This window comes from Alternaria burnsii (assembly GCF_013036055.1).
Source record: "Alternaria burnsii strain CBS107.38 chromosome Unknown 728, whole genome shotgun sequence".
Taxonomy (NCBI): Eukaryota; Fungi; Ascomycota; class Dothideomycetes; order Pleosporales; family Pleosporaceae; genus Alternaria; species Alternaria burnsii.
Genome location: NW_024066122.1, coordinates 276,321 through 290,090, shown reverse-complemented (window position 1 = coordinate 290,090; position 13,770 = coordinate 276,321). Strand labels below are relative to the sequence as shown.

Below are 13,770 nucleotides of genomic sequence, written 5' to 3'. Positions count from 1 at the left end.
TAGTGCTGTGTAGATGAGAGGAAGACGGGAAGTCTCAATCCATTGGAAAGCTCAAACTGGTTTTTGACCTCCATGTCCACTCTGTAGTTTGTTTTTGTTTTGGGAATAACGAAGAGTCAGAGGTTGATAGAGGCTTGCAGCTTGGTTAGTGAAAGATCGTTCTTATATCCATAACTTCTCAACCAGCACATCTCCCTTTCGGAGCACCGTTTCTTTATGATAACACTTTATATTCGCTCTCCTCTGCTTTCTCTATCATGTTGTCTTCTTTTTCGTCTTTCAGGAGGCAGACACCAAACCCCCTGGTGTTTTCTCTGAGCTGAAACTATTGTCTCTCGCTTTGGTCGGTTGTAGTATACCAATGATCATGTCGATAGCAACATAATGAGTAGCGTAATCATCGTATCCAGTAAGAAGAAGGAGGAACACCGTTGTACTACACGCGCACATATAGTATAGTTCTCTGTCTTTTGGACGAAAAACAAGGCAGCAAAGATCGTGTCTTGTTTGGGTTGTCATTCCGAAAACTCCATGTGTTTTTTGTCCGCGATTTGGGGAAACAGATTCCCAGACATAGGGAAGAAAAGCGGTAGTTGACGGACCAGACAGTGTTTATATATGATTGCTGGAGAGAGAAGATTTGCTTAGACGATGATCGTAGCAAGTATTGGTTTTATTGCATTCCGAATAGCGATCTGCCGCCACACATGACATGCTCCAAGTTTGTTTTGAGCAGCCAGAAAGAAGGCCAGGGAAGGTCATTGGTTGATCATGCCCTGATTTTGGAGAACACCATCAGTGTTTCAGACATGTATTTTGGGAAAGACAGAATTATGAGTGTATGATAGAAGGAAGGGAAAGAAGAAAGCAGAGGAGGATTTTATACCTGATCGACACAGCGATACGGCGATACGGCAATACGCCCAATGCCACCTCACCCTATTTGGCGGCTTCCGAATCCCGAAAATACGTTGTAGCCTCTCCGAGGTGACACAAGATTGTCGTCATCAGAAAACCCAGTCTGAAGAATAAGCCTAGTCATTAAACCATACTAACACTAGCTATGAGAAATCGCTATCCGATATGAATGGTATAGCCAAGTTTGTGAGTCGCGAAGAACCATGAGTCGCCCAAAGCGTTGTCGCTAAATTTTTCCCATAACCTCCAAACAAACGCCCAAATATTCAGATACCGCATCGAAAGGAATGGGGGTATATGCCTTATCCAAGCTTTTCATTCCGTTCCAATATCGTCCATCCATTGACAAGAACAATCGATCGAGGTCATGTCAGTCACGAGCCAACAACCTCAACCCATCCATCCCTATTCCTCTCCACCTTGGTCCCGTCCTCGCCGCCAGTGAGTTCTTTCGCCAATCCATCCTTTGCGCCTCTTCTTCTCGCACGATCCCGTACGGATCGCTCATCTTTCTCACACTCCTTGATCGCCTCAACAACTTCCAATTCCTCAAATCTGGCATCTTGCAGGTTAAGCTTCTGCCACTGAGGATGCTTCTGGCAGCGCTTCTTCAAACAGGCTGTTTCTTTCTCCTCTCCATCTACGCCACCATCAATGTCCATTGCATCCGCGCCATCCGCAGGCGTCGGCGTCGAAGAAATCTGTTCTGGGGTGGGAATCAGGGTGGAGTGGTGGAACGCAGCGCGGCCGTGTTTGCTATTCCGCCAAAGTAGGAACTCAGCATCCGACCATGATAATCTGCTGTCGTAACCACAGAAATCCTTCATCTTGATCTTCTCGCGGTCGGCGAGGCGAACAGCTTGTTCCTTGGCCATGCTAACAAACTTCTCGCGGTCTTTGAGTACCTCTAAACGATCTTTGAGTTGCGTCTTCTCTTTGTGAAGGGCGGTCAAACGTTCGATCTCGCCAGCGGTAAGGGAAAGGTCTTCGCCGTTGGCGGGGAAGGTTGCGCGGGATGGCGAAGCGGTTTGTGGAGGTGTGAGAACGCCGGTGCCTAGGTTCTTGAAAGCTTGGATGTTTGGCGAGGCGTCAACAAGGGCTTTGAGGTCTTTGGCTCGGAGGGTGCCGCCAAGAGGGGTTGGTTCTTCTTCTTCCTCGACTCTCTTCTTCTTCTTAGATTTTTCCTTTGTTCCATTGGCGCCTTTTGCTCCTGCTGTTCGTTGAAGCTGTTCTTGCATAAAGAGGACTCCGCAATCGTCAGAGCAGTACTTGCTTTCTCGGTCCTTCCCTACCCTGGCAGGCTTTCGACAGCCTTCCCGCCTGCACATTGGCTTCCATGTTGTGTTGCCCTTGCCATTCTCCTCGCACTGAGGACATATAAACTTGTCGACTAGTTGCTCATCCGCTTGTTTCATGTTTACGCAGTCGCCATGGAACCAGTCGTCGCAACCGCCATCGCACCCAATCATCCACTTGTGATTGTCCGGTTTTTTACAGATGCAGTACAGGTTGTGATCTTCAGATGAATCGCCTTCATCGTCAGATCGGTCTGGTGCGGGTGAGGATCCAGGAGCGGGTGTGCCTGCATGCGAGCCTTTCTTCATAACCCTGCTGCTGGCCGACTTTGGTATCCTCGAGGTAGGCGTCACTGACCGTGTTGCGCCATCTTCCGTCTCCACCTTGCGCTTCTTGCTGGGCTTTGACGTCTTTGCTGTACCCTTCTTTTTAATAGCAGGGGCTGGTGCTGGCGCTGGTCGTTTTTTGGTCGGGGCAGATGCTGGTTTCGAGTCCACGGGTGATTGTACGCGTTCTGACCGCTCTGCAACGCTCTGGTTCCGTCTCCGTAGTCCAAGGTCGCTCTGCTTGGCAATCTCAAGCGCCTTGAGCGCATCGGCATCCATGTTCTCGCCAGTAACAGAACCTCGTCGCTCGGATTGAGAAGCAGTGACTGCAGGTGTGTGTTCGCGCGGTGTGCCAGAGGGTTCGTCTTTGATGAAAGGCTGCGGTGAAGGCAGCTTGTCGCCGTTATGCGAACTCGAACCCGGCTGTAGTGTGCCATTGGTCGCTTCAGGCTCGCGGATCTGTGAAGTTGTTGGTTCGTCGCGCACGAATGCAGGCTCGCGGTGCTGGGTGCTGTCTCTTTCACCACCATGATCCGATGGTACAATTTGCGACACATCTTCGCCGATGGATGTTGACGCCTTCTCGTCTTGAGTCTGTTCTTGCAGGGCTGTGGACAAATTTTGTATAGGCGCGAGCACTGGGGCGGGCGATGTTCTCGACAGCAGCGATTGCCGTCGCTTTTGCTCTTCTGGCGAATTCGACCCATGGTGATAGTGCTCCAGGGTCGGCGAGCGGGCCTGGGGTAGTTCGAGGGGTGGCGAGGGCTCTACAGGCGCGTGGTGGGTACCGAAGCTGCTGGTGCGTCGCGGCGCGTGAGATGAGGCAGTTGGCGAGGGCAGCTCGCGCGTCGGAGCGGGCACGAACTGCTGCCCGCTGCCCAAAGTTGCCAGTGTCGTCAGGGCATCGGCAGCGTCGTCGGCAGGTGTCGCGGTCGGGCTGGTGACAGACGGGCGGCGGAGGCCAGCGTCGGGGTTGAGGAGGGAGTCGATGCTGCTCATTGTCTCAAGCAGTCATTGCAGATTTGGAGTATGGCGCTGGAGGCGGGGATGCGTACGGCGAGGGCAAAGAGCGAGAGAAGGAGAGAATGAGGAGAAAGATGGCGCAAAGGCGGTTGGTGTGGAAAATAGAGCCGTTTCAATCAGCTTGGCGCGCAGAAGCGCTTGAGGGGCGGCAGCGAAGCTCCAGTGAGCCTTGATTGCATGCAGCCATTGCTCAACACCGGGTCGCGCTTGCCCAATACCTCGTGACGCTGACGAATGGGGAAGGAACTACCCATCCAAGCACATGCACTGCACCAACAGCCTCTCCTTCCTTTGGTGTCGTGTCTTTGTTGTTGGCAATTTCTGGCGCTTGCTGGGCCGATGATGCAACCTCGAATCCTTCCGAGGGGAGCTTGGAGCTACCAACCATCACTAACACGACTAGCATGGCCAGAGTTTCAAGGCAAAGAATAATGCAGTACAACTATACAGGGTATCTTAGGTCGTCTCCTTGTCCATAACGCCAACAGACTGCTCGACTCCAGCCTACTCGTCGCCTTCGCCTCTCGGCCGCCCACGTTTCCGTCCGTTCGCCTGCGATGCAACGTTGGCCGCTTCAACCGACGGCGCAGCATCGTCATTCGCACCCGCCACCTGCAGCGTCCTCTCAATCTTCTTATCCAGCTCGTCCCCATCCTCGCTGTTTCCAAATATTTTCCGTATAAGCTGCGCGACACCATCCCGCCCGACTTCCATCTTGCCTCGGGGCCCAACGATATAGTCTATCGTCTCTTCGCCCCCGTTCTGGGTGTCTTTGACCTTTACAATATACCCATCCTTGATCATGTTGGCGAGCGTCTTGTCCTTGGTCCCCATGGGCGTCGTCTGATCTGCGTTCATACGTCTGAGGGCGCGATCCAGCTTGCCCTCTGGGATTAGACCGCCGTGGATTGTGATAAGGGCGATGACCATGGTATACAGTCCCACATACGAGTCTTCTCGATTTATGTCTTCTTCGATTGGCCGCGAAGGGCCGATGATGTCGGGTATACGGTATTGGTCGGGCAGGATAGTTTGCAGAACCCAAATACTCGTGTTTTTGCTTTGGGAATCCGAGGCAGCGGCAGCTGAGAGAAGTCAGGTCAGAGACAGCACAGTAGTGATGAGTTGCATACCGCGCTTCTGTCGCAGTGTCACCTTCTCCGCTCTGGGCAGTTCGACCAACTGCATGCCGAAGACGTCCATGAGCTGACTGTTTGCTTGTGCGAAGACATCCTTGAACAGTCGAGTGTATGTTGACCCGAGTACTGCCACTATTAGTCCCGTGTCATATGTGGTTTCCAGTGCACCCACCCGCTACATTGATATCTTGGCGCTTGATAGGCTTCCGTGAACGTTCGCACGACAGGGCATATCGCACCAAGCCTTTTGCCAGCTGGTCAACGCTGCCGCTGCCCTGGTTCATTGCCTCGTCCATGTCGACATGCTCGTCTTCTTCGGGTGGATCATCTCGTCTGCGCCGTTGGGTTTGTGTGGGGGTCGGTGTCGCTTCTTCCGCTCTTCTTGATCTATGTGGAGGCATGTTGTGTCATCTAGAAGCTGCAAAGGCGGGGTGTCGAGCGTTGACCTATTTGCAAGGTGGGCTGTAGATTTACTCTGTAGGGCCGACGCGACGCGCCGCAGTGAAAGCCGCGCTAAAGTGCTCGCTTCAGACCGGCGACGACATCATCGAGGCCTGGTCCAAGCTGCTCCACTCTGTCTCACCACATCACTCGGTCAATGCAGCCACCATGAACTCGATAAGACACGCCGCTCGGCGGCCAGTATTCCGCTGCCTCAACACGCCTGCGCCCTTCCGCTCCAACCCCCAATTCCGCCAAAACACGCGCTCCAGCAGGGCAGATGTCGAGGCCATACTCAAGCAAGGCGCCCGCCCCAAGGTTCCTCGCCCAGATGAGGACTTCGTCTCGGTACATCGCGCAGAGGCGATACGTCGTGCTCAATTGATAAAAAAGCGGAACTGGCTCGCTCTGGGTGCTGCACTGTCCATGATTGCACCCATGTTCCTCGTCAGGTTATGGGACGTACCGCCGCTAGAAGAGAAAGGTGAGGAGCCACGCCGGGGCATCGTAGAGAGCATCATGGGCCCACCCATCCAGAACGACGCACCGCGCAAGGCGGCAGAAGACTTCCAAGGAAAGAAGGTGGTCATCGCGGCAGGCGACAAAGTCATCGCAACACCAGGCGGCACCGACAACCCGCAAGCCTCAGATCCCGACGCCATCGAGCTCGTCGAAACAGGCACATCCTACGTCCCCTACTTCCCACGCACCATCCGTCTCCCCACCGACGCCTCAGGTCCTGAAGCCATCACCACCGACGCCGAATACACACTCCTCGGTCTCGGCATCCGGAAAGTCTCCTTCCTCCGCGTCCAAGTCTACGTTGTGGGCCTCTACGTTAAAACCGCCGACCTCTCTACCCTCCAAAACCACCTCATCAACACCGTAAACCCTACCGCCTCTGCCCTGATCCCTAATGAGAAAAAGGACCTCCGCGAGTCCCTGCTCGACCCCGAAAAGAGCAACAAGATCTGGGAGTCCATCTTGGCCAAGAACGGCATGGATGGTGTAGACATGGCATTCCGTGTTGTACCCTGCCGCGGCACAGACTTCAAGCATCTGCAAGATGGGTGGATGCGCGGAATTGCGTCGCGCACGGATGAGGTGAGGAGGAAACAGGCTGAGTTGATCAGACAGCAGGCTGCCGAGAACAAATCCATTTCCTTGCCTAAGCCGGTTGAGGAGGGCGAGTTCCAGGATGAGTCTTTTGGCCTGGCGATGAAGGAGTTCAGGAACCTCTTCCAGGGCAAGGGCAAAGCGCCCAAGGGTAGTGTCATTATCCTGACACGGAATAAGAGCGGGCATCTAGGTGCGCTGTATCAGCCTATTGTGAAGGCAGCGAATAGCAAGCAGGAGGTCATGGGCAAGAGCAGTTGGTTGGGCGAGGTCAGAGATGAGAGGGTTGGCAGGCTGGTCTGGCTATTGTATCTGGGTGGCCAGAATGTTAGCAGCGAGCCAGCAAGGCAGAGCATCGTGGATGGATGTATCGATATTGTGGAGAGGCCTGTCGGCACACTAGAGACTATGGTTCACTAGAATGGCTGTAGATAGGTCGCCATGTACAATACGGAACAAAGACTTGATGTGTGTCACTCGTGACTCACACGGCGGATTTCGCCATCTCATGTTCGGTGGCAGTGTATATAAATTCCGCGAAGCTCCACTACTTTTTCTGTCCTCTACCACTACTCCTGTTCTCCAAACATCAAAAATACTAAGCAGTACCGCCATGACTCGTCCCTCGAAGCTTCTTTTCCGAAATGTCCAACTCCAACAACATGTTTTCTGCTCTTCTCTTGCCGACCACTCAAGAGATCAAAACAGGTCGTCGCACAATATGCTGTTTCTTCCTCGAGCCTTCTTTCCAAAACATTTACTGTCCGTGTTATGTCTCCCGTTCTTCTTTCCGGTGGCTACTCAAAACTCAAGCATCCATCATTGTGTGTCCTCCAGCAATCTTCCTCAATTCAACTTATGACTCGTACTCCTTCGAGATTCTTATACCCAAAAGATAAAGCCAGACGACCCATGGCTGGCTTTGCACGTCTCAAAAACATTCCCACCAGTCGATATGTTTCTGCGCAAGAGAATGCCGCCGGCAAACAAACAAACAAGGAGCGACTGATAGCCACGTACTGAGAGGACATGTATAAAAGTCCTACGTTGTCGCTACATGCTTCCTTCCTTCTTTACACCCACTCTTTGAGTGCTTTCTAAAAGGAGTGGGACTGCATCTATGACCACTGTCCCTTTTTTTTCTTTAAAATGATCACTGGTGGTATCCAGACATATTCTGTTTGCTATCCCGACCAACTCACATCAGCCCTCGTGAAATCGCTCAAACCTGGCCTTATGGAATCAACCCCTTGTACCATTTTTAGATGTTTGCTTCTTACTGCCGATTTTCTTTACAAAAGTTCTTCTGGTTATAGTACATGGGAGAGGATGACCAATGGCCTTCGACAACTCTATTCAGACACATTTGAAGACACCTGCCAAGAGACCTCATTCAAATAGCCGCTCAGATCCAAATACCCTGGAAGACTTTCGACATACCTTGGAAAATCGTTTTCCAACTGAAAAATCAATCTTCTCTGGTTCACTCATCCTCATCCTCTGATACCCATGTCAACTCGCGAGGTACCAGGACCTGATCATTGTCTGCTCACGTTTGTGGTGGGGCTGAGTTTGAAGAAAAGAAATTCAGTTGTTTGCTGCCACACGCCGTGGCAGTCTTCCGTTCACCGACTCTCTACTCTCTACACTTCTTTCCACTTGAGAAGATACCAAAAACCAATCACCGCTCCGCAATGTTTGCGGCCCGCTCAAGATCTGAACCAAAATGAGATGTCTGGCTTTGGCAATCCTAGACTCTCAGGCTTTTCTCACTTTATCATTTTCAACTCCTGACGCCCTCTAAATTTGAGAGAACACGCAAACGCAAGTTCAATCACACAATGTCTTCGGTCGCGATGGTGCAGGTCTAGAACACTCTGAGAGACATGTATATTTCGCTGGATTCTCTGTCTTCATTCACGACGTTCTTTACGATATGTGCGTGGTATGAGTTACCCAAAACTTTATTTTTGCATACCATGGGTGTGGCTTGACTTAGACCTGGGAAGATGTGATGAGTAAGACCATGCTGCCAAGATCTTCGGCTTTTTGGTTCTCATCTACTGCACCTATACCTCGAAGCTGCAATTCAGAAAGTGAACTGTGTAGTCTTGGTCAGCAGTTCCAAGATTGCTATAAAAGGCCGTCCGCTCTCCACTAAGTAATGCTCTTGTCACAAACATTCTTCAATATATTCTTCGAAACGTCGGGCCGCCATGTTCATGTTCTGGGTCTGCCCGCTGTTCTTCAAAAGCGATCCTGATGAATCTTATGTACCAAAACATAGCGAGCCCTACTTCATGAGCCTCTCCAGGGATATGATCGATCAGTAGGCCAGCATGCTATTGAAGTTCGCTGCCACCTCGTCAGATACGTTTGGGCATGTCAAAATGGAATTGAACTCTTTGGTATCAGTCGGGGAGAAGATATAAAAGCACTTTTACCATCACGAAGCTTCACTTCTTCCTGAGCATTCCTCATGTTTGTTCTCCAAAAAGCTCCAAGTGGAATGTTATGTCCTGAGTTGTGCTCCTTTGCAAAACACCTGTACGACTCATACGCTAGGACTTCCAGTCTCCAAAACTTCAGCTACACAACCCCTCTATCTAAGCGGACCAATGAATCAACGATAATCCGCGTCAACCTTTTCCAGCTACCGAAGTACACTGCAGGCACTTGTTATATCCGGAAAGACGGAGAGCGAAGTTGGTGCTACAATATTCTTCCTTTTCTATCGCGTCATTTCAAGAAAACAAAATAGACGAAGACTTTATGGCGTGTCCTTAGAGTCCAGAAATCCAGATCTCCGGTATATCAACAGCATTCTCGTGTCCGAGCAAGCAAAGCAAGCTCGAAACATCATCATGAGCTTCCATTATCGAATTCAAGCGCAAAACCCGCCATGCTCTTTCTCTTCTGCATACCAAACACCGCTTATCTCACCAAAAGATTTGTTCCTGACAATAGAGCAACGAGAAGCACTTCCAAGGATCCAGATGAAAGACCGAATTCTTGATGTGTTGCTGTACTCAAGAGCAACAATCAGCGTCTCCATGTTGTGTCTCTGCCTTGGTCAGCACGTCTTCATGCGACGTCCTTACGCGCGTAACATCCTGCTCCATCATGGACTTCGTCCCGAAGTCTTTAACGATAATCAGCTAGGCGTAAAACGGAGTAAAGAGCTTCCACGTGTTGCTATCTCCGAAACCAGCATCCATATCTCCATGCTTCTCTCTCTTCCTCAGCCAGCACGCCCTCACGCGACAACTCCGAACTCCAATTACACTAATTTCATGGAAAGAAGCTTGTCCCCGGCTCCAAAACCACAGAAACCAAAAGATATCAGTAATCAATCCATCACACCACCATCTTGCACCTTGCTCGCAACGACCCCAAAAACAGACCCACATGTAGCTCCGATCCGAAGTTGTACCGCGGAGGCAATCGCCTTGGCTGTCCGCCGACGATTCACGTACATCGGTGGTATCTCCAGATGCAGCCACCCCAGCTTTGTCGACGGGTACTGGCTGGACCAGGGCGGTGAACGTGCGGCTCATGTGAGCGGAGAAAAAGCGCACATTGGAGGATTGACGTCTCCGCTATGGGGAATGGAGGAGGGATGGTCTGGGGCACGATACTCGGGTAGCGAATAAGCCTTCTTTGTTTGCACTCCAGTGACTTTGGTGCGACGTAGATGGCTGTTTCCCCGAATACTGTACTTGATGCCTGCATGCGAAAGCGACGTCAGACTTGCGGCTCAAAATCCGCTGTTCAGAACCCGTCGCCGTCCCGTTTGTTGGGGGGCGGCACTGGTAGTTCGCTTCGGGATGCATTAACGCGCAAGCGCGGTTATCGGATATGGATACTGGCTCGCGACAGTCGGCTCGGTGTCTGATGCCAATGCGCAGAAGCCGGCCTCGATTACCGGGCAGCCATCCCCAGGCGTTGACAGGAACCAAGCCCACGGAAGCAAGCCCATCCCGCGCAACACTTGTCAAGTGTTTTCTTGGGCAACGTCTTGGACATGTCAAGTGTCGCCAAAACCCCGGGCCAAGATGCTGGGCCAGCTGGGAAACGAGTCAACGGATATGAACTATCAGGAAGAAGATTTAGTCGTCCAATGGCGCACTACGACTAATGCGGGGAAGAGCACATATGCGGGCAAGGACGCCAGACGCCAACAATCGCCGCTTTCTTCCCACACATGACCTGAATCGTGCGCTTGACACACCCCATACCAGCACTCTGGTTTTACAAGAAAATTTTGATAGAATGACTGGGGCGCGTATATGCACGTTCTCGTTGGGGTATGCGCGCACACCATGTAACGGTGTTTGGTTCGATGCAGGCCAAGATAGTGGGGTAGGGTGGTAAATAATCTGGAGGGCCCCGTAATGGCAAGTGGGTAGTGGGAGTCGGTATCTCCGACTTTTTGGTATATTAAGAGGGGACCCCAGAGTTGCATGGAATGTCTATCGAGGTTTCTCGCATCTCGTCCATTGCAGAACAAGAGAAGAGGATCGCGAAGATGGCGTCGACGCAATATCCCGCAGACGACAAGATCTCTGCTCAAGATGCGGCTCAGGTGTCGGAGCACCACACGAAGCCTGGTGGTCTCGCTGCCAACATGAGCCCAGAGAGGAGGCAGGAAGTCGAGAAGAAGCTGAAGCGGAAGCTGGATGCACGGTGTTCGCTTTTCGTCTTGATCTACATCATGAACTGTAAGTTGACCGCGTCGGATACGAAAGACGCTTTTCGCTGACCTTTGTTCTCAACCAGACCTCGACCGAAACAACATTGCCGCAGCGCGTCTCGGTGGTCTTGAGGAAGATCTTGGTCTTAGTCCAACACAGTACTCGACATGTCTGAGTATTCTCTACGTTGGATACATTTTGATGCAAGTGCCATCGAACATGATTATCAACAAAATACCAAGACCGTCCCTCTACATCGCCGTCGTTATGTTGATCTGGGGCATGATCTCTACCCTCTCGGGTAATGTCAACAACTTCGCCGGCATGGTAGCCATCCGCTTCTTCATCGGTTTCGTCGAAGCTGCCTTCCTGCCCGGAGCGCTCCTCATTCTCTCAAAATGGTACACGCGCCGCGAACTCACACTCCGCAACGCCATTCTGTTCTGCGGAAACCTGATTTCCAACGCCTTTTCCTCCTTGGTCGGAGCCGCTGTACTAGGAAACATGGAAGGAGTTCTTGGACACCGAGCTTGGAGGTGGCTGTACTGGATCGAGGGTGCGGCGACGATGGCGATTGCTATCAGCGCGATATGGATCTTGCCGGATCTCCCGCACAACTCCAAGGGTTTCACCGAGGAAGAACGCGCCGTTGCTGTTCTGCGCATGACAGAGGATGTAGGCGAAGCAGATGAAGATTCCGCCGAGCAATCTGCTTTCGCTGGTCTCTACATGGCTGTCAAGGATGTCAAGATCTATGTCATGATGTTGACGTTTACCGCATACGTCGTTGGACTGTCATTTAACGCCTTCTTCCCAACACTCACAAGGACCCTCGGCTTCGGATACATCACCACACTGCTCATGTCTGCACCTCCGTGGGCGTTCGCTTGCGTCGTATCTCTCATCAACGCGTGGCACGCCGATCGCCAGCAAGAACGTTTCTGGCATATCGTTGGTCCAATTATGTTCGGAATTGTTGGGTTTGTCATCTCCATGGCTACATCGAACACTGCTGGCCGCTACGTTGCTTTGTTCCTCCAGGCGTCATCCTACGCCGGATTCATCGTCTTCTACTCGTGGATCTCTTCATCGTTCCCGCGCCCACCAGCCAAGCGTGCTGTCGCCATCGCTATGATCAATGCGTTCTCGCAGCTGGGAAATATTGCTGGATCATATGTGTGGAACATGTCGGACAATGGTTACAGGAACAGCTACGGAGTTGTTACGGCCATGTTTGGTGTTACGATTGCTGGTTGTCTCATCTTCAAGATTATCCTGGTCCGACTGAACAAGCGGTTGGACGATGGACTTGACGCCTGGGTTGTGCATGACGATGTTGCCGAACAGACTGCTGCTGTGGAGGGCGTTGATGTCGAGGAGGGCAAGAAGAAGATGGGAGACTTTAGGTATCTTGTCTAGAGCATGGATAGTGTTGTAGCACATGGCCTGGACGACTGTAAATATGACTGCTTAATGGACTGATATGATCCTTTTCACAACCAAGATGCCGCCCTGCAATGCTTAGAAAGTGTGTATCCATGGAGTGCAATAAGTCTTGGCCGTGTTTTCGAGTGCGCACGGGCGCTGTTCACTGTTTTCGCAAGCTGCGTCATTCCAAAACAAAGTTGTCGACTAGCTCGCACTCAGGCTTCCTGCCACCACCCATCCATTCATTCTCCCCACCGAGGCGCGATCGATCCCAGCCTTGCGCGCACATCAACTCGCACTTTTCTTTTCTTCCCACCCACATTGACAACGCGACAGCAACGCGACACGACGCGACAAATGGCACCCACGGCAGTCATGGAGCGCCAAGCGCCACATGTCGTCCCCAATGCGACGACACGCGCGCCCGTACGATCGCGTCTCCCCACGGCGCTGCGCGTGCCCATCCTCATCAGCCTGAACATGGGCATCAACATGCTGCTCTGGGAGTTTACCGCCAATTTCCTCCAGCCCGAGCTGGGCGCCGTCAGCAAAGTGCCCAACGAGGACGATGTCACGTCTTTCTACTCGCCCGTCGCGCGCATTGCCATGCGCTTCCTGACGGTTTGGATGACGTGGTACTTCAGCTACGACTTCTACGATGTCTCGGCCCTCACCGTCCTCACCTACGCGCCCTTTACCTACCTCCTTACCACCTTCTACGACATCTCGGCCTTGACCGCCGCGGCCAACATTTCCATCGAGGTCCTCTCCTTCGCCGTACCCACGTACCTCCTCCGCCCACGCTCCATCGTCCACAGGAGCAACGAGCCCCTGCGCAACCGCTTCCTCCTCAACAGCGTGCAGGTCCAGGTCTCTTCCTCGATGCTCGCAGCAGGCGTCTACGTTACCATTCTCTGGGCTGGCCTGAAGAGCGGTCTCCTCAACACTTTCCTCGTCCAGTACTTCGACATCCCCACCCTGGAAGCCGCACATCTCGAGACCCCTGTGTCCATCCTCATCAAGACTGTCGTTGTCGGCATTGCCGCCAAGGCCTTCTTGCTCAACCCTTCATTCGCAGCCCAGCGCTCCGGTACCCAGACACCGGCTGACGACTTCGATCCCGCAACCGCGACCCTGCCCAAGACGCTTGAACACAACTTCTTCAACTTCAGCAAGAGGACTAGGACACTGATCCAACAGACGCTTATTCTCAACGCCTTCTTGTTCGCCGGTACTGTCCAACGGTGTATGACGCTCATTGGTACCGACGTTGTTGGTGCGGTTGGATATGCCGGTGTGTGGGTTGCGGCGAATACAGTGGTTGCCTTGTGGTATGGATGGGTTGGAGACACCAGTGCCGACTACGAGCCGTTGTAAGGGCTGCACAGA

The 13,770-nt window shown here is 52.4% G+C and overlaps 4 protein-coding genes across 4 annotated transcripts; 3 read left to right on the top strand and 1 right to left on the bottom strand.

Annotated features, from left to right (window-relative positions):
* Window positions 1–1,292: 1,292 nt before the first annotated feature.
* Window positions 1,293–5,103, bottom strand: GT037_009456 (mage-domain-containing protein; the record flags this gene model as incomplete). Its single annotated transcript, XM_038934503.1, has 5 exons — window positions 1,293–3,542; window positions 3,814–3,953; window positions 4,100–4,648; window positions 4,697–4,828; window positions 4,875–5,103. The coding sequence occupies 5 exons, from the start codon at window positions 5,101–5,103 to the stop codon at window positions 1,293–1,295; spliced, it is 3,300 nt and encodes a 1,099-aa protein (XP_038782778.1).
* A 208-nt stretch (window positions 5,104–5,311) lies between these two features.
* GT037_009455 (uncharacterized protein) lies at window positions 5,312–6,679 on the top strand (the record flags this gene model as incomplete). Its single annotated transcript, XM_038934502.1, has 1 exon — window positions 5,312–6,679. The coding sequence occupies one exon, from the start codon at window positions 5,312–5,314 to the stop codon at window positions 6,677–6,679; it is 1,368 nt and encodes a 455-aa protein (XP_038782777.1).
* A 4,108-nt stretch (window positions 6,680–10,787) lies between these two features.
* Window positions 10,788–12,372, top strand: GT037_009454 (mfs general substrate transporter; the record flags this gene model as incomplete). Its single annotated transcript, XM_038934501.1, has 2 exons — window positions 10,788–10,980; window positions 11,039–12,372. 2 exons carry the CDS (start codon window positions 10,788–10,790, stop codon window positions 12,370–12,372), a joined length of 1,527 nt encoding a protein of 508 aa, XP_038782776.1.
* A 384-nt stretch (window positions 12,373–12,756) lies between these two features.
* GT037_009453 (glycogen debranching enzyme) lies at window positions 12,757–13,758 on the top strand (the record flags this gene model as incomplete). Its single annotated transcript, XM_038934500.1, has 1 exon — window positions 12,757–13,758. The coding sequence occupies one exon, from the start codon at window positions 12,757–12,759 to the stop codon at window positions 13,756–13,758; it is 1,002 nt and encodes a 333-aa protein (XP_038782775.1).
* Window positions 13,759–13,770: the final 12 nt, after the last annotated feature.